General features: G+C 37.6%; 1 protein-coding gene across 6 annotated transcripts in view; it reads right to left on the bottom strand.

Moving 5' to 3' along the window:
- Positions 1-25800, bottom strand: part of kcnip4a (potassium voltage-gated channel interacting protein 4a) — a 167284-nt gene that overhangs the window by 13099 nt on the left and 128385 nt on the right. For 4 of the 6 annotated variants that reach the window (XM_026268337.1, XM_026268333.1, XM_026268335.1 and 1 more), the window contains one exon: positions 1978-2102. In XM_026268337.1, coding sequence (XP_026124122.1) covers positions 1978-2102 — 125 coding nt within the window. Of the gene's footprint in view, positions 1-1977; positions 2103-5112; positions 5215-23577; positions 23927-25800 lie in introns of those variants that run through there. The other 2 variants (XM_026268338.1, XM_026268334.1) reach the window with 2 other exon arrangements.

Raw genomic sequence — 25800 nt, 5'->3', positions numbered from 1 at the left:
CAATTGGGCATCTTCGGGGGTCTTCTCGGTGAGAAGAACACCACTCGATGAACAGGTTCCACTTCAAGGCGTAAGCGTGTCTCGTAGACGGTGCTCTTGCCGAAGTGATGGTGTTTCCAAAGGTCTGGATGCGGGTGCCAAACTGTGCCCCATCTCTGAGTCAGTAGATCCTTTCATCAGAGGAATTGGCCAAGGAGGGGCTGTTGCAAGGAGCACTAATCCGTGTGGGCCAATACGGCGCTACTAGCAAGACTTGCTCCTCGTCCTCCCGGACTTTGCACAGTATCTGTGCGAGAAGGCTCACTGGAGGAAACGCATACTTGCGTAGGTGCCACGGCCAGCTGTGAGCCAGTACGTCCGTGCCAAGAGTTCCCTGTATTCAACTGCACTCAGAAACGCACGGGTGAAACGGCATTCTTATAAGGAACGATCTGTCATCTTTACAAAGATGCACCCGTGAAGCTCTTTTAGAGAAATTTGCTCTTTATGAAATGCTCTTTTAGTGCTGAGGTGCACAGGGGAATTGGCCGCTTGCAACACGACAGGGGTAGTGCAGACTGAAATGTGCAATCCACTCGACACAGGAACGACCGCCGCTGAAGCGCCGTCTCGCCAACACACAAAGCTTCCGAGAGCATGCTGAACTTGTAGCAGACACAGTTGAGCAGAGCGATCCTAACACTCGGCTCTGAAGCGAAAAGCTGGAATGCATTGCACCTGCTGCCTTCTTATACTCACGCAGTGATCAGCGACAGCTGGATGCAATAATTGCATGCCAATGTGCATTGGCTCGTTTAGTTCACACTCGAAGTGGATTGGTCTATCGAAGCGATATCCCATATTCGTTGGTCACCGACGTGGCGTCGAGAGTGACCGACTGAAAGCGAAACATCCTTTTATTCGAAACAGAAATCTTTGAAACATTTTAAATGTCCTGTCTATTTTCCAACAAATAAATGAACAAACTCTCCTCTCTGACTAACACTGGTGTCCTTTGAAATACAGAAAAAAATGTCAATGGAGAAGAAAATCCTTTCTAATGGCAAGTATCTGACTATAACATACAGTGTTATCATGGAGACAAGTGGCTGTAATTAGTATGACAGCTAAACAAGAATAACAAGAATAACAAGCTGTGGTGAGCCAGGCCTGTCCCACAAACACCCCTGATGAGGTGTTGCACACTCGCAATAGTGTGTTGCGTATCCAAGTCTGTGAAATTCACCAGACCGTAGGGTGACCAGTTCAATAACTTAGGTTTAAGAACAAAGCACACGTGCCCTCGATGTGCCCTTTTGCTCAGCCCTAAAACTACATCAAAGTGTGCAGTCACAGGAGGAACATGAGGGTTTAGGGTGGCATTTGGGACAGGACCCTTGACAATGATTTACTAATTAAATCTCTTTTGAAGGATTTTAGAACTTGATAGTCAAAAATGAAATGGCAGATGATATTAAAAGTGAAAAAAAGTAGAAGAAAAAAGAAACCAGATGTAACATTTACAGTATCTGGGACACCTCATGGGAAAATTAACAAGACAGTATTGAGGGTGCCAGTAAACCTCGGTGCAGTCATCAGTTGTTAACAGTTTGTGTGTGTTTGTGTGATCTGAAGGAAGGACTGCACCTTCTGATATCTCCCCTTGAGAGTGTGATAATAAAGGACCATTGTGCCTCTCTCACGCTTATCACCTGACAATTTGGGTCAAGTTAATTTGGTGTTGTCTCATTACATTGTGCACCAGAGGTGAGAAAGGACATTTCTGCCTCAGGGACACTCTAGAGACCTTTCCTGACCTGATTATTGTAGCAAGCGTGATAGTTTTTCTGCAGAGTTTGGCATGTTCCACATCAAACCAATGCTCAAAAGGAATAAAAAAAAATCAATAACTTTATACTGAATACAATTTAATTCAAAATGAAAGAAAGAAAGAAAAAAATTCTAACTCTGTTTTTGAAGTCAGAAGCATTGACTCACATTCTTAAAGCCCCGATAGAGGATTTGAAGCTCTTTTCGTGAGAAACGTGTTTGAGCCTCCAGCAACTCCAAAGCTTCTGGTCGATGGCGCACAGCAGACAGCTCCAGCTCATCCTCGACACTATCTGTAGAGAAACACACAACATTAGGGTTACCATCCAGCTGCTCACACTAAAATACTATACATTTCTATTATTGATAAATAAGTAGTGGACCAAATAATGACAAAACATATAAACATTGAGATCTTTGTATTCAACAGGGAAAATCAAATATATGAGATATATAAAAGGTTCATAGGTACTTAAAACTAAATTTTGACAGAAATTATACACGGTTACATCAATACACCACTAGATGACCACAAATCATTGAAGCAATCACTTCATCCAATTTGCACCGATTCACTCATGAGCAAAAACAAGTGAATATTTTTAAGGAAGTCATTGAATCATTCACTTAAACGATTTGTTCAAACACTGTTTTTACTAAGTGACTGGCTGCTCTCAGATATGCCATATTCTCAGAGTACATACTTCTTTTAAATAAGTACTTTGCGAGTGTTAAAATGTATGTAGAAGATAGTATGAATGTGTGTAGTGTAAATGTAATCTGGATGTGCAACTTTTGTCATATTCGTCCTCTCCCATGGACCAATGGCCTCACATCATCAAAATCTCAGCGGAAACAGATGATCTGGGTACTTTTTGGCTACTGTTTTATGAATTCTACTCTTTTTTTTTACATACTGTTTTTGTCTATTCAATAAGGGAAGTGTGCATATTCAGATGCAGTTTGTCTTTATAAGTGTCACCGAATCAGTCACCGATCATTCACTCAACCAATTTGTCTGTATGAGTGAGTCACTGAATAATTCACTCAACCGATTTGGTCAAAAACACTGTTTTATTTATTAACAAAATAAGTTAATGCCTGTATGAGAAATCTTTGAATCATTCACTGAACTGATTTACTCAAAGACACTGATCATTTGCTCAAATTATTTAAAAAAAAAAAAAAAAACGATTAATTCATGAACCATGAACCAAACAAGTGAATTCCTAAATGAATGAGACATTGAAACATTTGCTCAACAGATAAGTTCAAAAGCACTGATTCCTTCATGAACAAAACAAGTGACTGCCTTTATGAGTGAGTCATTGAATCATTCACTCAACTGATTTGTTCAAAAGCACCAATTCATTCACGAGCAAAGCATCACTAATGCTCAGAGATGCACAACAACTTGGGAAAGCAAAAACACACAGTAACTTGCAATTTATTGTGTCTGAAATGCAAGTTACTCAATATTAACTTTAGTGAACTGCTGTATGAAAGCAGCACCACACAGTGAATATAGCAAATATGTACAATTCTGTCTGACTGATGAGGTTTTAGAGCAAATCAAGTCTTTCCATCTGTCCATAGGATCTTAACAGGACTTGGTGTATCATTCTCATTAGCCTTAAATCTAAATAAGCTTTCAGCTTGTATTTGAACCCTGATAAAACTATTTCTGTATATGTAACTGTGTTTTTGTACATTAACTTAGATCCTCTAGCATCCAATAGTATTTGTGTCTGAGATTTATACATTATTTTCACCCCCAAAGGCTAAATAAACTTAATAATGAGTGAGGAGCAGAAGCCAATAAAGCAATGAAATGTAGAGTGAGTCTCTGAACATTAATCAATGGGTGGTGACGGGTGCTATTGGGAGGCACAGTGATTACTGTGACACCTGAAGCGTGGAAGACTAATGGCTGACATATGACCCTCTGATCCTCGGAAGATGGCTCATCAAAAGATTGGCAAACAGAACTGACACACATGAACATCATTTTCTCGTCTCGTCCTTCTGGGGGTATAATGATCACATGCAATTAGAGTAATTGTGGTATCATTACCACTTCATGCAAACAGCCCTGTTTCATAACACAAATCATAAGAATTTAAACAGAAGCATTCTTTGGCATTGAAAGCTGTTCAATAAAAGCACAAAATAGAGCATTTTAACAATCAGCAATAACGATGACAGTTAATCATTTGCTAGGTATTTAGGATTTGCTGCAGTGATGTTCCTAGAATTTTTTTCTCTTCCAAGTTGGTTTTTAAAGAACATAACCTTGACAAGAATAGAGCAGGAGTTACTCAGACGACAAATCATAATACTCAGCAGCTGGAAGACTTTAGTACAGATGTCTCTGGCTTACATAAGAACATGAAAAGAGTGAGAGGAAAATAAATACAGAGGTCAAAGATGAAATAGTTAAAGAAAAAGAAATGAAAGCATTCACACTACACTCGTGAAAAATGAATTACACTTTAGCATACTTTTAAAAGGAGTACTTATTATGGAAATAAAATATTTTAAAGTGCGAATTAAATATAATGTTGAATGCAAAGAAAATACTTAAGTGTTGAACTTAAGAGTGCTTTTTGACCCACTTAATAAGACTTAAGTGCATCTTTATATGGAATTTCATAATTACTTCTGTTGTCTTTGAAATATGTTTAACATGTACCGCTATATGTATTGACAAGCATTTATAATAACCTAAACTTAACTTTTACAGAAACACGTACTGTATGTCATACATTTAAATATATCTGCAATTACACATTTGTAAGGATGAAATGGCCATGTAGTACATTAAAAATGTATCATCTTTAAATGCAATATTGGATAGCACTTTTAAAGTAAACTTTTAATTTTGACATTATTACAAATTGCCCTATTTATAAGTGTTCTTAAAGGGATAGTTCAACCAAAAATGAAAATTCTGACATCATTTTATTTTACTCAAATTGCCAAACAGTTGACGGTAACCATTGACCTTCATAGTACCATCAACTGTGATCAACATTTTTCAAAATATATTCTTAAGACTCATACAGGTTTGGAACAAGTGGAGGTGAGTAAATGGGTGAACAGTATTTTTAAGCTCACTTAAGTGGCCTTTTATTATATTGTTAAAATTATATAACCTGGCAGTACTGTTTTAAAAAATTAAAGTACAAGTGCATTCAATACAATTAAGCACACTTCTTTTTCACATGCATGTGGACAATACACTAATAGCAAAAGAGCTCTCTGAGGAAAGGTGTTGGAGGTTTGTGTTGAGAGAAGACTTGCTTTGGGTAGTGGTGGAGGGTGCTTTGGTAGAAGAGCATAGGAACAGCTTCTTGAGCCGTGCCTTAACTCCACGCCTGCTGCCGTTCTGAAGGCAAGCGCTACCTAGAAGATACAGCGTGAGTGTCACCACGTCAATCAGGGTCGAACGGAGCATGCTGACATGAATTCATGAAGCAAAGGAGGCATGGATGAGTCATGTGGTGCAGATCAGGATCAGCTTTTAGTTGTGTCTGTATTCAGTTTTTTTGTGCAGAGCGATGGATATTTTCTAACCCCCCAAACCTCAAACCATGACATAAATCTTACTGCGTCTTTAGATTTTCATAAAGACTTGATTTGCTGTACTTGCTTTATTAAGTCTCTCATGAGTAAACATTGCTGATTCTCACAACACAGCTGATTTTCGGTTTTACTGGCGTTGTGTGGACATTTGATCCCTGCAGTGAAAGCAAAATGTATTGATATATAAAAAATATATAAAAAAGTAAATGTGACAATATTTATCTATATTTTACTCAGAATTAATAATTGGGAATTGTAGAGGATAAAAATCAGTCACAATTCTGACGTTTTGTTTAAAATATTATCATAATTTCTTAGAATTGTTTTAAAGTCAGAATTGTGATTTAAAGTTGTGATCTTAGGAAAAAAAGTCAAAATCGCGAGTTAATATCTAGCTCTTCTGACTTTGTAACAGAATCGCGAGTCTATATCAAATGATTCAGACTTTATAACTTGCATCTGCAGAAATGCTAAGTGGAACCACACAGTTGAGAGAAAAAAAAGTCTAAATTCTGAGATAAAAATGAGAAATTTCCTTTTATTTATTGAAATTCAGTACAATAACGATTAGCAAAACAGCAATTCAAAATGTATCTCAAGGTCTAATAATCAGTTAGAAACTATCTGTATTCTTACATGGCATGTTTTCTCCTGAAGGACTTAACACACTTATACACTTATTGTTGCAATACAGATAATGAGTGTGGCCTTCGCTTAAACACACGTACGCTTATCTAGCAAGATTGAATTTCCTGTGGGGAGCTGCTCAGGTGATCTCGAGGCCCACGGAAGAGCTCAATCCAGCCAAATCTTCATTCTGCACCATTCTTTTGACTGGTGGAGTACCTCAAACTACTTGGTGACTATTATCAGTGCTGACTTACAGTATGAAACAACAGAAGTTATTTCAAAGAAAGACCTTGATGCTCAGCAGGAGAGGAAGTGATGGAATATATGCCTTTCTGAGTAGAAAGTTGCTCTTCTGGCAGATGGGATGAGACGCTTGACAAGCGATTGAGATCATTGGTATGGGTGGTAACAGCAGTAATCAACAGGGTTGACTTGGTAGGTATGCTACTTTAACTAAAGAGTTCAGTCTAAATTAAAGACCCACCCAAAAATCCTTAAGGATGCTGCACAGTGCTCCTACCATGAGATATCCAGTATATGCAGTGTTGTTGTCCTGATGCATGATCATATAGGATTCAGCATGCTCAAAATAAATGAAATGATGTCTCAGGTCTCATTCATTAAGTCCTGGGATTTCTTTCTTGACTATTGATATATGCTTTGGTTCAGATCAAAGTTGGAACTATTAAACATGCCATGCAGAGAAAATGACACAATATCACACTGTAATACTAAGTTTAGTTTGCTAGCATGAATTCAAGTATAACATGACAAAACATTCGTCTTTAAAATCAATGTTTACGTGTGATTATTAATAAACAAGCATGCTCCATGCCTGATATCATTCCATCAATGTAAGAACAAGGCGAGTCGGTCATGATACATTTTTGCCGTTCTCAGGAAAATTCTTGCTGAGATCAACAAAACTCTGATGTGTGCAGCGGGTGACAGTGGGCTCGTATATGTATCAAACGTGAGATTTATATCTATCCCATAACATGCCTTCAAGTCATTTCATATACAGTATAAATCCTAAAGAGTCTCTGGAGTGCAACAAAAGTTTCAGCACATGATTAACACAGAAAACACAGTGTGAGCCTTATGAACGAATGCAACATATCTGTGAAGGTCATTCCTATAACTCTGTGCCTCTTAGGTCCTCATTTATGGCATTTATAAATGGTAAAGTTCAACTGATTACAATTTTGATCGTATGTGGTTAAAAGAACATCAAATCAAATCAAATGTTTGGAATAATTAAGATTTCTTAATGTTTTTGAAAGAAGTCTCTTATGCCCACAATGGCTGCATTTATTTGAAGAAAAATAGAGTAAAAACATTGTGAAATATTATTTTTCATTGTTTTCTATTTAAATATATGTATTTGTTTTCAATTTAAATATTTATTTTAAAATGCAATGTATTCATTTGAAGCTAAGCTGAATTTTCATCATTTTCAGTCTTCAGGGTGGCATTATCCTTAAGACATCCTTCTAATATTCTGATTTGGTGCTCAATTATTAATAACAGTTCTTAGTATTATCATTGTTGAAAACATTTTTGCTGCTTAATATTGTGATGTCAGGGTTATTTTAAACCAGTATTTTTTTTTGTTGTTGTTGTTAATTTATAATTGCTGAATAAAAGTATTGTTATTAATTTCTTAAGCATCTTACATACCTCAAACTTTTAAGAGGTAGTGTATTTCGATTTCAACAAATCATTAAGCAACTTAACTGTTTTCAACACAATATTCAGAAATATTTATTGTGCAGCAAATCAGCAAATTAGAATGACTTCTGAAGGATCATGTGACACTGAAGACTGGAGTAAATATGCTAAAAATCCTGCTTTGCATTACAGGAATAAATTACATTGTACAATATATTTCAATAGAAAATAATTATTTTAAAATGTAATGACATACAGTATTACCGTTTTTTTTTTTTTTAACTGGTAGTTTCTGTAAAATTAAATAGCAACGGATTTTCAACTGAATTATTAATAAATAAAACAGTTAAGGAAGAATATAAAATTTAGACTTTATTAGTTATTAAACTAAATATGCCAATATGACATCATGTGTGAAAAAGTGTAGAATTATATAACATACATCAATTCTCTAAAAATATAGCACATTTGTGTGGTTCGGTATATGATGAGGTCTGGATAGTTTCATTGTTTCAACATTTTCCTCAGAGTCCTAATTTTATGACTTCCTCCTTCCTGCTGCCACCCTTCACATTTTCTCAGTGTTTCTCCACATCTATAATGCATACGCGCCTCAGTGCGGACAAGTGTGCTTTTATGAGCCTGGACACTTCACAGTTTTCAGTTCCTGCGAGAGTCAATACCTCACTACTCTCCAGTCGGCTCCCAGACACAACCACCTGCTCGTGCAGCCTCAGAAACGAAGAATAAACAGCTCATTGCCCAAAGAGACCACAACTCAAGAAGGACAAGCATGCTTTCTAGAGCTACACATAAAATAAGGCACCCAAGAGCTGCATTAGACACTGCTTAAATCAGTTTTATTATGAATATTGACAAGGTCAAAGAGTTAGAGGCAATGCAAGCTCACACAAACAGGTATATGAATGATATTATCTTTCTTGAATGTGTATTACTTGCTATAAAGGGTTTATGAAGTATAAAATGAAGTGGACTACTTATTTTCAAACCTGCACACTATAGTGCTCATTTATGTCCAAAAGCTTCACATTTGTTCACTTAAAGTTCAAATGGTTGAGGTATGTTTTGGATTCAGTATAAGTTAAGCTCAATTAAGCACAGAAGTTACTTGAATGTCAGAGTTACAGAGAGGCACTTAAGTGAGCTATCTGCAAACATAGCTGACACAAACAAACAATATGCATGATAACATGACTTTAATGTGAAAAATCACCTTCTAACCTTTTCTGCTTAATGATCTGTTCTGTTAACTTCATCGCATAAGACAACATAGTACAACTTCTAACTCTAAAACAACTGCAAAAATGTAAGAACATTCTGAACATTCACATGCAGTAAACTCAAGCAGGGAGATATCTCAACTGCAAGATTGCTTGTATTGTCGCAAAATAGGAATTATATTCTCACACAGCTGTACTGTGGGTACTGTGGATTGAGCCTAATTTGTATTGAACCTGCAATATTTCTTAGCAGTGCTGATGTAAAAACACTTCCCTCCCACCTGCTGAAGCTGACTGTTAGTAATGGACACCCTGGTCAGATGTGCTGTAATGAAGCACTCAGCAACACATCTGCTCCTGCTCAAAGATGGACTTGAATACATTTCTGCACATTTAGCAACACAAATGACATCAGACACCTTTAGCAGGTAATGGTGCAGAAAATGGCAAACTTGTTCGTGATAGATGGTCAACTGGTAAAGTTCAATTTCAGTGCTTCAATTCAACCGGAAAAAAAAACATTTTATTTTTCTGAAATCTATTGTGTGTGTCAGTTTTTTTTTCTTCTTATTTTAACTTAACTAATCTCTGTGTAATGTGCAGAATCAAGTTCATTTCCCCTAAAGTCTAAAAACTGTTTCTCTGTGGCATGTTTGTTTGAGCATCCTGACCCACACAACATAGAGCGCTGCAGTGATGATTTTTGTAGACCAACCTGCAAGTTAGCATCTCCCTGACTCCCTCATCAAGATAATCTTCACAAATGAACACAATGTTTATGAATTCTGAAGCCTACAAATACAAATTACCAGAAGTAAAAATCTATGTTGTCACCTTTAAGCTTCTGATATTTCTACAGAATAGCATGCAAGAGTGTGATTATAAACTTGATAAAACTGACTAAAGGGTATTTTACCTGTTTGATGCGATGATGTTTAATGACATCTGCAATTATTTTATTATTAGCATTATTACCATTAGCAACTTGTTAGCCCTTTTCAAGACAAGGAAAAGCTTAATAAATATCACAAAGGATATTTTATATGGAAAGCTATAAAAATCTTATAAAAAAAAATAAAAAAAAATAAAATATTGATGATAATAATAATGATAATAATAATTGTGATTGTGAATTTATATCTAACAATTCTCATAAATATTCTTTGAGGTCTTTACATCTCGCAATTCTGTTATGGCAGAAATGGCCTTCCATAATTTAATGCTGTAGAATAAAACATGAAAATATCTTGAGCGTATGTTGACCACAGTAATTTTTTTTAGACATTTAACCAAAAATGTATTCTTAAAATGTTATAAAATACTAACTTGTTTCCAGATTTTAATAATTGCATATTTTCATGCAAATCATATAAGAGACTGAAGACTAAAAATATTTTCTATCCTAATAACAGTAAAAGGTTCAATGCAACATGTCAAAGATGACATTTTCCTGTAAGTAGACATTTAACAGCTGGTTTCATGCTTACATTACATGGTAAGTCTCCATGACATGTTGACTTAAAGAAGAACATACAGAGCACATAAGGCATGTCCTGAGTTTAGTCTGTTGCAGAATGAAGTAAGATTTAAAATTCCATCATTTATGTCACGATCGGTTTTACAAGAAACGCGGCGAGAGAACCAATTACAGGTAAGCAATTTATTAAAGGGTAATCCAAAGGGGTAAACGGTCCAGGCAGGGTCAAAACCAGAATATCCAAATCTAACAAGAAAACAACAAGAAGACAAGGCAAGGGCAAGACTGAATTGATGGACACGAATGATTGTTGATAAGGTGACAGACCTTAAGGAGGACACCTAGTGGAAACCCCAGGGAACACCACCCAGACACTGTGACAGTACCCCCCCACTACGGAGCGGCTGCCAGATGCTCCACGACAGACACAAAACAGAGACCAGGAGGGAGGCGGACAGGTGGAGGCTCAGGGGGAGGGACGGAGGGTCAAAAAGAAAAACATGGGGAACAGGTACCAGAATTGTAAACACAAAACAGGGAAACCAGGAGGGAGGAGGACCGGAGGAGGTACAGGGGGAGGGACGGAGGGCCAGACTAACCGAGAGGAACAGGGACAGGAGTGAACACAAAAAACAAAAACAACAACTTGAAGCCCCCCAGGGTGGAACAGAAGACCACCACAACTGTGTGGTCAGGGCGGAAGCCCCCCAGGGCGGAGCAGAAGACCACCACAACTGTGTGGTCAGGGCGGAAGCCCCCCAAGGCGGAGCAGAAGACCACCACAGCCATGTGGTCAGGGCGGAAGCCCCCCAGGGCGGAGCAGAAGACCACCACAGCCATGTGGTCAGGACGAGAGCCCCCCAAGGCGGAGCAGAAGACCACCACAACCGTGTGGTCAGGGCAGAAGCCCCCCAAGGCGGAGCAGACCTCCTTGCGGCCGGACAAACAGAACGACGAAACTCTGGTAATCCCCTGGTGTCTTTACTGGACTCCAGAAGATCGGTGCTGGCCTGAATCTGCTCACGAAGATCATTGGTGATTGGCATTTGTTCATGAAGACCATCGGTGACTTGCACTTGTACATGAAGATCATTGTTGACTTGCATTTGCTCATGAAGATCAGTGGTGACTTGCATTTGCTCATGAAGATCAATGGTGACTTGCCTTTTTTCATGAAAGATCACCAGTTACTTGAGTCTGTCCTTGAAGATCACCTGTGACTTGAGTCTGGAAGGTCAACGGTGACTAGCCCTGACTCTGGAGGGTCATCGGTGACTAGCCCTGACTCTGGAGGGTCAGCAGTGACTAGCCCTGACTCCGGAGGGTCAGCGGTGACTAGCCCTGACTCCGGAGGGTCAGGGGTGACTAGCCCTGACTCCGGAGGGTCAACCAGAACCTGACTCGACTCCGGAGGGTCAACCGGAACCTTACTCGACTCTGGAGAGTTCACTGGAACCTTACTCGACTCTGGAGAGTTCACTGGAACCTTACTCGACTCTGGAGAGTTCACTGGAACCTTACTCGACTCTGGAGAGTTCACTGGAACTTGACTCGACTCTGGAGAGTTCACTGGAACCTGACTCGACTCCAGAGGGTCAGCTGTGACTGTCATCCTGTGCAGCGGCGCTGGGCAAGCAGCCATCTTGGGCCATGACTCTGGACAGGCGGCCATCTTGTGCTGTGGTGCTGGGCTGGCGACCATCTTGTACTGTGGTGCTGGACCGGTGGCCAATTTGGGCATTGGCGCTGGGTTAGGGGCCATCTTGTGCTGTGGCGCTGGGCTGACAGCCATCTTGTGCTGTGGCGCTAGGCTGGCGGCCATCTTGGGCTGTGGCCAATCTGGGCATTGGCACTGGGCTGGTGGCCATCTTATGCAACGGAGCTGGGCTGGTAGCCATCCTGGGCAGTGGTGCTGGGCTGACGACCACCCCAACGGAAGAGACCGGAGTGGCTGGGGCATCCCACGGAAGCCGATGCTGCAGGTAGCGCACAAATTCCCAGAATTCCAGTGTCTCTAACTGTGCCATCTCCTCCTGAGACACTGGGTCATCCAGCCCGCCATTGAAATAGTCCTTAAGGGCCACATCATTGTAGCCCATGCCCTCGGCCAGGGACCAGAACACCTGAGCCAGGGCACCCACTTCATTGCCCTCTTGGCGGAGGGCGGTCAATCGAAGATACTTGGTTCTGCGCTCTGCCCTCTTGCTGGGGAACGGAAAAATGACATACAGCTGGTTCCTACTTTGACGGAGTCCTTCTGTCACGATCAGTGTTACAAGAAACACGGCGAGAGAACCAATTGCAGGTAAGTCATTTATTAAAGGGTAATCCAAAGAGGTAAACAGTCCAGGCAGGGTCAAAACCAGAATATCCAAATCCAACAAGAAAACAAACAAGAAGACAAGGCAAGGGCAAGACTGAATTGACGGACATGAATAATCATAGGACATTAAACAAGGACTCCGTAACACAGACTAAGACAGACCGGGTATAAATACACAGAAGGTGATGAGGGAACTGGAGACAGGTGGGGAACAATCAATTAACTCAAACCAGGAGGAATGTGACCAAATAAGGGAACAGGAAGTTGATAAGGTGACAGACGCCGCGGGAAGGAGGACACCTAATGGAAACCCCAGGGAACACCACCCAGACACTGTGACAATTTACTTACAGTCATGTCATTAAAAAGCTGTGTGCATTTCTTCTTTTATGAGAAGACAGTATTTTAAGAAATGTATTTTATTTGTATTTTTATCTTGGTCCATACAATGAAAGTCAATGGTCACCAAAATGTTTTGGTTGAATAGATCTTCTGTTAAAAATGTGTAGAAGAAGTGTAGAATTGGTGTAAGAAATTGAACAATTTTAACTTAGAAACTGCAAGTAAATTCCATATATAATTATAAGGAAATGGCAAGTAACACAATGGATTAAACATAAAAAAAATTGAAGTACAACAACGCAAGTAGTATTTTCTTGGACTCTAATAATCTTCTAATGATGATCTTTACAGTGTACATGGAAGAAAAATAAAGTTGGAATAACATAAATGACATATAATGACAGAATTCTCTTCAAATGATAGCTCTAATATTTATATGATATATTTTCCAAATCCATTAGTATGCTTGTTAGATGGATCAGCAATATCCAGCTGTTCTGTATTCTTACTTTGCACATGGTAATATTGTGTGAAATAGCTGTCCCTTTTCATCTGTAATGGCACTGACTATTAATGTCAGCACCAATTTCAGAAGCGTTCTGTCTCTATTATAGGTCACTGCTTTGAGCCATGTGTTGAGATGCTAATACAATGAAGCATTAAGCCTCGAGTATCTTCTTTGTCTGTCTTTCAGCCAGAAACATCGACTCGAGCTTCAACACCAACCAAACCTGACATCACAATTCCCATTACCCACACACATCGCTCGATTGCCTTTTGGAGACGATCGGTTTAGACTTATCTCACACTCTGAATGCATGGTTTGTTTTGCTTGTCTGTGTTTACAGGTGGAATGAGAAAGCCCACTGAGCATCAGTATACATTAGATCATCAATACAGATCTACATGCCATATATTGTGTCAAATGAAGCAGAATCTGCACTTTAAATATGGGTTCTTAAAGTAAATACACCAATATGAATGATTCTCTCTCCAAATTCATAATTGGGGTTTATATGAAAGGCTTTTGAGATGAGAAAGTTGAAAGAGCAAACAGTAATGAAGCACAGATGGCCAGAAGACACAAAGGACAGGTTTTTCTTCCCTCAGCATCACCCAAGACAAACAACAGCAGTGTTAGTTGGAGAGAGTTGGGACAAAACAACCATGAAAAGGTCCTGAATGACTTTCATTATCATTTGGTCAACGACGTGAAAAGGAGACATGAAACGAGGGCCTTTTTTGAAAAAATAATAACAAAGGCTTTTCATGCATGTACAGAAAGCCAACACAAATGCATCCAGCTATGCCCAAGTCATTTCTGGTGCTTTTGTTTGAAGAGTTCAGCTGGAAGATATATTCTTTGCCATCATGTGCTTATTCTGCTGTAATACAGAGCCAGCGCAGAGTCTGACCAAACACATCTCTTTCTGCCATTACTCAGTCTGCTTTTCTGTGAGAGCTGTCTGAGGGTCTGTCTAAAAGACATGCTTTATTTTTTATTTTAGCTACCCGCTGCTCTACAGAAAATGAGCCAAGCTAAGCTAATCTGAAATCTCATCTTCAGAGAAAGATGCTTGGTACATTTAAGTATCATTTTAGTTAAACTGTAAACTTTAAAACTCAGTGAGTAGCTATCTTTTAAGATTTACAACTGATGGGATCAATGCAATACTCAAGATACACAAAAATTCAGTGTATGACATATACCCCTACAATAAAAAGCCACTGAAGTGTACTTAAAGAGAGACACTTTCATGACTGAATGTTAAAGAAAGACATAAATCATTGTTTTAATAATAAAACCTAACTACATTTGGATAAATTAAAAGGTGATTTTCTCTTGTTTTTTTTGTTTTTTTTGCACCTTCAGATTCCAGATTTCCAAACAGTTGTATCTCAGCCAATTATTGTCCGATCCTAACGTAACAAACCATACAATGGAAACAACCAATCAATGGAAAGCTTATTTATTAAATTTTCAGATAATTCTAATAAATTAATCAGATAAATCTCAATTTCAACATTGGCCTTTATGACTGGTCCAGGGTCACATACACACACACACACCTATATATATATATATATATATATATATACATATATATATAACTTTGGATTGTATGCTTTGTCTCACCATTATAAAAAATGCGAAATAAGCAGTCACACCTAAGTGAATCATTAGCAATTAAAAGAATATCGAGTCACTCTAGTTTTATCTTCCAGCTCTTTATTTTAGACTTGTCCTGTGACATTAATTAAAGAATATAATGTTTAAAGTGATATTTTGTTACCCCGAATGAAACCGTGTTGATTTATTAGAGCAGATAATTAGCCTTACGATTGGCCCCACAGTTACAGCCAATCCCCTGATAACTGAAAGACCGCCAGCACTATTCCCCATCCAGCTCTGCATACTGGTGAACATGCTTTAATTAAAGAGTTTGCACTCTTGGTACCGCTTCAAATGTGACAATATGATTTATGTGCTCCTTGCTGTAAAATCCTGATAAGCAATTATGAAGGAAAAGGTTATTTTGTGTACGTTCTTGGCAGATACAATTGTTGAAGTCGTGTGGAGTCGGGGAGCGGATGAATGAGGTGCACTTTATTATCAGCGATCTCTTTGTCTATGATCTAATACATTATCAGCTTGTCTTTGCGCCACAGATAGTCTCTTGTAGCTCATCTATCATTTAAGATAGGACGTGTGAAGCTGGTGACACCCCGATTAATGAAGCTGCGACTAACAACACAAGGTCAGCACTTTTACTTGACCTGCAGATACAGGAAGCTTCTGAAATATACCTGGGATAAAATTGAGACGTGCTTTTCCTCTGCAAAATTAAATGGAGATGCATAAAGTTTAGTCAGAGCTAAACAAAACAAAGTAAACAAGCATGCTTAAGAATGATAAGCACATTGCAGCAAAAAAAAATCCTACAGAAATGTGAGCTCATAAATATTGGATGCTGTGCATCTTCCTGCTATGAATAATCATAGAGTACGCCGGGGTGCAGGATTAGTTGGCATAATTTTCCCGCATTAAGTTCATTAATTAAAGTCAAGAAATGATGATGGTGGAAATTTGGCTGTATTGTTTTGATGAAAAATAATGAATTACGGGTGGAAAGCCTTGCATCTGTAATCATCCGCGTGCACCGCTTCGTCTTCAAAGCTATGAAGTGAAAATGTGATATAAAAAGAGAAAGAAATGTTTGAGAAACAATATCACTAATTGCTTAGCCTTTTAACAAAGCTTTCCACATCATAAGAGTTTGCTAAAAAATAATAATTAACCGAATGTGAGGTTTTGTCACGTCGACCAGATCTACAAAAGAAAAAAACACTTAAAACGCTATGTATAAGCAAATTAGCGTTACTACAAATATGAACCTTTCGTTTTCAAAAGGCATTTATACAAATTGATTTTTTTATGCAGTAAAATGATGAGCATATATACAGATATATAAATAATGTATTATAGATTAAATTTATATCAAATGCTATTAGCTGGACTTGAAATGTATGGCCTCTATTAAATTAAAACAGATTTTGTAGAGTACTTAGTTTCCTTCCCTTTTTTTGCACCACATAAATGCTCAGTCAGACACTATGTCGATTCATTTTATGCATCAAAATAAGCCTGCATTTGACTTGTTGCCATTTCCTTTTAACTAGTTTTCAAGCTTAAAAGCTAAACTTTCACCATAAAGCGTGAAGTACACGCCAGCTTTAAGGAACAGTTCATCCAAAAATGAAGATTTATTCATGCTCAGGCCATCCAAGATGTAGATGAGTTTCTTCATCAGATTTGGAGAAATGTAGCACTGCATCACTTGCTCAGCAATGGATGCTCTGCAGTGAATGGGTGCCGTCAGAATGAGAGTCTAAAAACACATTAATCCACAAGTAATCCACACAAATCTTGTGAAGCAAAAGCTGCATGTTTGTAGTTGTTTTACCTTTAATCACCATCACTTATGGTCAAAATATGAGCCCATAGCACATAATATTGCTTTCTGCAGTGATAAAATACCATCTACTGTTGTCTCTCACATCAAAAATCATGAAATAGTTTCTTTCAAGAAAGTAATTTGTCTTTTACAAGATGTTAATTGATGGTTTGGATTAATTGTGGATTACAATGATGTTTTTTTCAGCTGTTTGGACTCTCATTCTGACGGCACCCATTCACTGCAGACTAATCCATTGGTGAGTAAGTGATGCAATGATACACTTCTCCAAACCTGATGAAGAAAAAAACTCATCTACTGAGGGACTGAGGGTGAATAAATATGAAGTAAATTTCCATTTTTGGTTTAACTATACCTTGAAGTTGTTTATAAAGAATACAAGGGGTCATATGGTGCGATTTAAAAAAATGCCCTTTCTCTTTGGAGCGTTACAAGCTTTTGGTGCATGAAGAAGATCTGTAAAGCTGCAAAGACTGAAGTCTCAAGACACAAAGAGATATTCTTTTTCAAAGTTATGACTCTGCCATGCCACCTAAAACGGCTCGTTTAAACACGCCCCACATGTCTACGTCACTATGTGGAAATATTTGAGTAATACCGCACAAATGTTCACGCTAAGAAAGAAGGCGTGGTTTCAGTAACTCTATTAGTGTTGAAGCAGTCATGTCAGGGAGATACTGTGTGTTTCTATGAGAAAGCAAAAGCACTTTATTTGGCCTTCAGAAAGTAGATGAATTTAGGAATCTTTAAGATTACTTACAACAGAACAGCAACGCATTTTATGTACGACCGTTTCATGAACCTAGGAGAAGAGGTTATTCTGACTTTTCTACGACAATCTGCCACTTCTGATTCAGCTACTGGAAGTATGTTTTGTTATTAGTTTAAGTATTTGCTATTTAATGTTCAAATGCAAAGTTTTGAGCATCACATGTGTGTGTGTGTGTGTGTGTGTGTGTGTGTGTGTGTGTGTCTGTGTGTGTGTGTGTGTGTGTGTGCGCACATGTAAAAAGAGAGAGAGAGAGAGAGACGGTCACACAGTGGAGTCAGCTGTCTTAAAGGTCCCCTTCTTTGTGATTCCATGTTTTAAACTTTAGTTAGTGTGTAATGATGTTGTTAGAGTATAAATAATATCTGTAAAATTCTAAAGCTCAAAGTTCAATGGCAAGCGAGATATTTTATTTAACAGACAAAAAAACTACTCGTTTGGACTTCATCCCTCTAGTTCCTGTAGTAATGACATCACTAAAACAGTTTTTCGACTAACCTCCGCCCACATGAATTCACAAAAAGGGGGCGTGGTCTTGTTGCGTCGGAGAAGAGGAAGAGCTGCGTTTGTGTTTGTCGCCATCGTCGTTGAAACGCTGTTATTTTCATCTCGGAGTCCAATCACCTTTCTTTGGGCTTCCCAGGGACGCTGTACTTAGAGATTAATGGTTACAATTTATGTTTAACTCGGTTCCGGAAAATTATAATCCACATGTAAAACTATGTGCAGCACATTTTGCTGAGGACAGCTTCCTCAATCTCAATCAGTTTAATGCCGGATTCGCACCAAGATTATTCTTGAAAGATGGAGCAGTTCCCTCTTTGTCTGGAGAAGGCGTTGTTTATGGACCACAACCGGTAAGTGTATTTTATTATTTAAGTTGGTGAGTTTAACAGTTTCTGTAACTAATTACACAAAGCGCAACGCTGTTTAGCTTTGTTAACTAGATGTTAGGGCTGTGCAAAAAAAAAACGCTCCTGTGATTATAAGTATATCTCCAGCACATGCTCCTGCCCACTTGCTTCTCAAAACTAGTCCAAAACTAGCCAACAATCGCGTTTCCAGGAGGTCAGCCTGCTCTAAGCTGCTGTCGAATCACAACACAGGAACCGTTGGCACAATCAGAACTCGTTACGTATTTCTGAAGGAGGGACTTTATAGAACAAGGAAGTCATCAGCCCGTTTTTATGACAGTGAAAACAGCGGTATACAGATAGGTGAATTGTGTGAAAATACCGTGTTTTTTACACGCGAAACATGAACACGTTATATTGCACACTGTGAACACAATCAAAGCTTCAAAAAAACGCGTAAAACGGGACCTTTAACCGTCCGTGGCTCATGTACTGCAAACACATACAGTACGAGCTTCATCACTGTGTCTGTCACATGACTCGACACTCGAAGGAGAGACAATAAAGCATGTCAACATATTATATTACACCAAATACACAAACTAATGATCTTTAAAAAAGCATCGTATGACCCCTTTGACCAAAATATATAAGATATTTATGTTTCATATTACATAGACAAGCAAATATAAACACTTTACATGAATAAATGAATTATAAATTAATAAAATGATATCTCTTTTTCACACACACATCATTAATTGCTCCACTCTTTTGTCTCATCATTAGACAGTCGCTGTAGAAGCAGCTCTGCTGGAAGACTGAGTCTGAGATTCACTGCAAAAAGCAATTAATAGTCTATTGGTAAGTATGTCACATGAACAAAGACTGTCAAATTCGCCCTTGTTTTCATGGATACAGTACTCAAGCAGGTTAATAAGCTTTTGTTTCCAGGTGAACATGTTATTCTTGCATGTGCTCTGCTGATAATGGTTACCCTGCATCTTGTGAACACATTAACACACTCCCAAATACTCACAGAACATGAGGAGATACTGGGACTGAAAGAGCTCTGCTGCTTTCATATGGGAAGTTTGGCACATGTTTGCTGTATTGTTTACTATTGTTATGGCTTGTGCCAAAACACATTTCATCAGCATAATACATTTTAATAAAGCAATGCATTAAAAAATTAAATCAACATTACAGCAAGCCCTTTGGAGTCTTAAATTCAAAACTTGACATGTCTTGGCTAAACTGCAACCTTGGAACCTGAGACTCAAGTCAAGTTTTGATCATGACTTCAGACTTCAGATTTGACTGAGTTGGAAAATAACATCTTGGAACAGTATAAATGCTGAATCAGAGCCACCGACTGACAGAAGATCCCTGCACTGGGATCAGACCCGACTTAATCATGCAAAAAGACAAATATGAAGCAAGTAACTGTGGTACTGAATGTACTTAGATCACAGACTTTTAAAGCAACAGCAAACAGAACATTATCATGGTGTCCTGCATCTTATTTTTTAAACCTCATATAAAACTTTGATGTGCAGTTCAGTTTGAAAATCTGCAGCCACAACAGATAAAGATGCCTTTATAAACAACAAACACGGGCAAACTGCTCAGCACTCGAACTCTGGGAACTAAACCAGAGTCATAACCTTCTGCTTTTATCCAACTCTCAAGAGACGGAGATGAAGCACATTCTGAAGTTTGAGAGTTCAGAGATATTTGAAGAACACTGCACTTTTATTTGACTTCTGCTGTCTGCAGGAGAATGAATCTCAATTGAAGGGCTGCCAGTCAAGATTGCGAGGTGTGGTGTGTGTCCCAATGTGCTCGCATTGTGCTTCGATTATATATATTCACTCCTGTTTTTCATCATTTTATGACAGCAGTATTTAGCTAAATTTATAAAGGAATACATTTCAATAATTTACTGTAATTTTAAAATAAAACTGTGTGTGCAACCATGTAGTTGTTTTGTTTTGATTACTGAGTATTTAGAAAAATTGAGCTAAATATATTAGAAATATATTAAAATAAATAATAATATTTTTAAGTAAAAAAAAAATGCAAATACATATTTTTAAATAAAGAAATAATGTGTACAGACAACTAATGTGTAGGTGTTTTGCTAGTATAAAATAACAGAGGGAATAAGCACTCTAGTTTTCATCATTATATGAGAGTAGTATTGTTTTAAATAAATAAATGAATGAATATTTTTTTAATTAATAAATAAAAAGGTATGTTTTACTAGTCTTTGATTACAGTGATAAATAAATAAATAAAGACCATATGCATGAACTCATGCAAAATTTTGCAATATATTTAGAAAATATAAAAAGTTTTTTTAAATTGTATTTACAAATATTATTTTCATTAAAAATGTAAATAGTTTTTGTAAAGAAAAGAAAAATGTCTAGGTGTTTTTTCTAGTCTTCGATTACTGAGGGGTAAGGACTCTTGCTTTTCATCATTATATGAAAGCTGTATTTTGTAAATGAATAAATACATACGCTTTTAATAAATAATAATAAAAAAATGTGTATGTGCAACCCTGTATGTGTTTTGCTTGTTTTTGATTACTGAGTGGGCTATCAAATAAATAAACAAAAACAAACCAATGTTTAAAAATTAACATGAATACATACATTAAAATATATATATAAAAACACATTAATTAATTTTTTAAAAACCTGACAGATTATTATCACAGATCGTTGCCCTTCTGAACTTAATTTCATCCACAGACCTCTGCTACAAGCCTTTAAATCTCTAACAAAGACACGTCAAAGACAAAGGCCACGAGTGAGTGCACCGCACTGCCGCGGCTGCAATGTTCTCTGTGTTAATGTTTGGCGCCGCTGTTAATCTGACACGGGATCTTTATGAGTCTCTGAGTCACTCTCGTGAAGTGTGTGTGTGTGTGTGTGTGTGCCCACCTGTGCGAGTGCAGGTCAACTGGACAGCATTTATCTTCACTGACACACTGATTAGATGCGACCTCTTGTCACCTGTGCTATTGTTTCACACCACTAATAGCCTTAATGTTCAGATGACCCCTGATTTAGGGTCAATGACACCTGTGAGCTCATAACTGAGATCAGGGCTGAAACATTTACTGAGACTAGCTGTCTGTGATTGGGGTCAATGCAAATATCATCTATGTCACAGAGGCAAGGAAGTTTGTCTTTCAGACTAAGCGAAGAAAAAGATGTTGGCATTTAGAGTGGCATTAGATAGACAGTGTAATATAATCCTAAAATGTTAAAGTGTTTGACATTTCATAAATGAAAAGAAACACTCAGGTAATAAGATCCATTGTTCAGCCGACATCCTATTAGCTCTAATACTGACAGTAAATGAGCCATTGAAATGAACCCACAGAGACACGAAAAAATACAACCTGGAAAATTAAGCATTTTTAAAGCAAACTGGGTTTGGATTGCAGGGCGTACAATTGTTGGATGGTGCATTTAATCACCAGAGCAAGAGAAAGTAATGATCTCTGGCCTCTGATCTGATGTCTGTAGACTGCCATAGCATGATATCATAGTGTGAAGGATGACGTCTACATTATGGATGAGTTTAAAAAGAGCATTTGCGTTTCAAAACAACCTAAACTAGTGTTTTGAAGCATTCTCCAAACGTTGCTTGTCCACGCTGAATAGCACTAAAAAATGATTTCAAGTGAAAAAAACATAATAAAAGTTCACTAGGATGATACATAGATAGCAGACATAATAAAGTAACAAACGCTATTCTTTTGCAATCTTTTGCCATTTATTTTGGGCAACTACATAACCAAAAATAAATAAATAAATACACAAACAAAGGTGTGCATGCAACTAGTGGCTATTTAGCAAAATATTTAACAAAATAAAATTGAATTAAAATAAAATGAATTAATACATTTTTACAAAATTATATATATATATATATATATATATATATATATATATATAATTAAATTAAAAATATATATATTTTACAAAAAATGTTTAGAATATTTCAATAACGATATAAAATATAATTTATTTCAAAATAAAACATGTCACAATTGTTTCCTTCCATAAATAAACGTGTGCACAACCATGATGTTGTTAGTCTTTGATTACAGTCTCTCCATACTGTTTCTAAGATTTATACAAAAGATTCTTGCCCACTGAAATGTCAGAAAGTGATAAAAACTTGCACATGTGTAGTATATCATAAACAGCCATTGACATGATACTGCGAGAGCAACAGTATTAAAGGTCTCATGCTTTTCTTCTGGCATGATGATGTTAATAGCAAAATATGTTACATCCAGGTGTCACTTGATCACCATTTCATCTAAAACACAACTGTCCTCATATTCTGATGCCATCCAATGATAACTGTACATTTTCCACCATCTTTGCATGAAAATAACAGTAAGATTGTAAAAAGCAACAACTTGATATCCCCACAAGAATGAATTTTCTGTCTGTACGTTAAATGAACAGCTTGCTACTGTATATAACATTAGATAAGGAAATGTGGACAGATTCACTTAATGCACTGTAACTTTACAATACAAAAATACAGACTTATGTCAATACCCTGATTATACTGTACATATCTAAATGCTTTTCAGTTTTAATCACAATATTAGATTACATTTTACAACTTTTTTTTGTCCAAATCATCCATGCCTACACAACAACACAAAGTGTGTCAGCATTTACTTTGGCTTCATCTTCTGTGGAGCACATGTTATATTAGAAGTCCTCTATGGATATTTTCAGATTGTGCACATTTGAATTTCCATGTGCATCCATATATTCCCAATCATTGAAAACTTCTGAACGATTACTTAATTAGATATTTGTCATTCTGACAGGACTCACTCTCTCTCTCTCTTACCCTCAGAGAAGCTGATAAGCCCCAGCAGATGAAGCAGCTTGAGTGAAGCGCACACGATCAATACGATGCCGAATGTCTGCAGACCCTCCGATTCCCACATGGTGCTCAAAGCGACCCCCTGCTCCTGCTCCTGCTCATGCCACCTGCCTGACTCCCCTGACCCAGCGCCAAACTCCTCCTTGCTCCTGTTTTCTCCCGCCACCGGCGCGCACCCGCCGGGCAGCCCGAGGCACCCACGTGGCGCTGCGCTCCAGTCCCGCTGCAAATCCAGCCTGGGAGGCTGAGCTTCTCCACTCGGGGTCTGAGTCTCCCCTCACAGAAGAGTCAGAGGTGCGAGTGTAAGTTTGCAGTGTGAGGGTTCAGTGACGGGATGCAGAGAGAGAGAGAGAGAAAGAGAGAGAGAGAGAGAGAGAGAGAGATGAGGGGAGGGAGGGAGGGAAAGGAAATGAGGAGAGCGGTGTGAAATTATAGAGGAAAAGTGTGAAGAAAAAGTAATATTCAGTCGCTTTCTCTTCCTGTCCTCACTTCCTTCGCTTAAAACCAGTTTAATGTAATTCACACCTAATTAACACCAGTGTGACGTCACATGACCTGTACTTCAGCACAACATGCTGTTTAAACCAGAGCCAAAATCAATGCATAATGAACTCATCCTTTAAACGCTTTGACTGTGCATTTATTTGCACGATGTCTATAATCCAAGGAAACCACCAACATCGATTACACCATTGAAGAGGAAATCAATAAACTGCTAAAGTGCACTCATTTAAAGAGACAATTTGCATTAAAATTCTGCATTTATTTATTCACCCTCACAGATCCACATTGCTATTATTGTTTTCACTATGCTGTTTTTTTCCATACAAGTTTAGCAACCACAGACTATAAAAACTCCATAAAAGCACTCACAAGTAATGTTTCGGAAATCATAGTTTTGTGTGAGAAACTTTCAGAATTTTAAATCAATATTCACTCGTTCAATACAAATAATTCATACCATCTCGTAAAAGTACACTTCATTTTTTTGAATGTGACTTCAATCTTGAAAATATGTTTTTATGTTTTAATTATTATTATTTTTTATCTGCAACTAATATATAATATTAAGGAAATAAAGCAGTTGTCTAACACATTTTTAAATTAAATGATATATTTTTAAATAATCTTTAAAGAAGTAAAATTATTTTGATCATATTCACGTCTAATGTACTCTGATTATAATGTTAAATACAGAGTTATTCAATACATTTAAAGTAATTTATAATATACTATGTTGCAACTTTACAATTACAAATGTGCAATTACAAATAACTCAAAATCCTTTTTTTAAAGCAGTGTACTTTCACATTTACAAAATCAACATGAAGGTACGGAATAAGGGTTAAAATAATTGACAAAAGTAAACAAAACATAATTTAATGCAAAACTCTTTATAGCTTAGAATTATTATTTATTTTTTCTTCTGGTCTGTATTTACTGCAGCATCCTAAAAGCCACTACCAATACTCCTTCCCTAAAAATGCATGAATACTGCCACCTTCTGGTCCACAATATTAGCCAATGCATTGAGCTCAGTTGAGAGATGTCAAAGGACAGTTACATCACACTAACACTTCACTTTCACAGTCTTACCAGATTTGCATTCATATTCCAGCATAATTCATAAACAGTGCCATTTGCATGTATTTCAGTTAATTCCGCCAAATCCCTAACTCGCTTAAAAGTCTCGTACAAAATGATTTTATTCCTTTTTTGGAGCAAATAATTTAGTGTAGGGTTATTAATGTCGCTCATGTAATTATGCAGATTTTGCCTACAGCAATTTTTAATTTTGCTCATTGTGCCCCCCCCCCCCCCCCCCCCACACACTTCCATCTGCGTATAATAGCTTAGTTTTATTAAAACTATGACACTAGCCTTTAGGAATCATTTACTAACTCACAGTTTCTGCCCAAAAGAAAAAAAATGCATATGCAATGTTCAACTGTGTGATATACAACAGTCATAAATGAATTCAGCATGCCTTCCATTGATGTCCATCGCTTCCTGTTCTGTGCTGTCTTTCTTTAAAGGTGATGTAAAAAAAATGTCAGAGAGTGTTGATGGAGAACCCTTACTGGGTCGATTTTTATCACTGCCAAGCTTAGGATGTGTCTCAGATGTGAATGCTCTTTGTTCTTCAGTTTTTGTGGCTTCTAAAACAGATTTTGGCCAGAGATTACG

Source organism: Carassius auratus, chromosome 7, assembly GCF_003368295.1.
Source record: "Carassius auratus strain Wakin chromosome 7, ASM336829v1, whole genome shotgun sequence".
Taxonomy (NCBI): domain Eukaryota; kingdom Metazoa; phylum Chordata; class Actinopteri; order Cypriniformes; family Cyprinidae; genus Carassius; species Carassius auratus.
The sequence above is the reverse complement of the archived record's forward strand: the minus strand, read 5'-3'. Positions and strand labels throughout refer to the sequence as shown.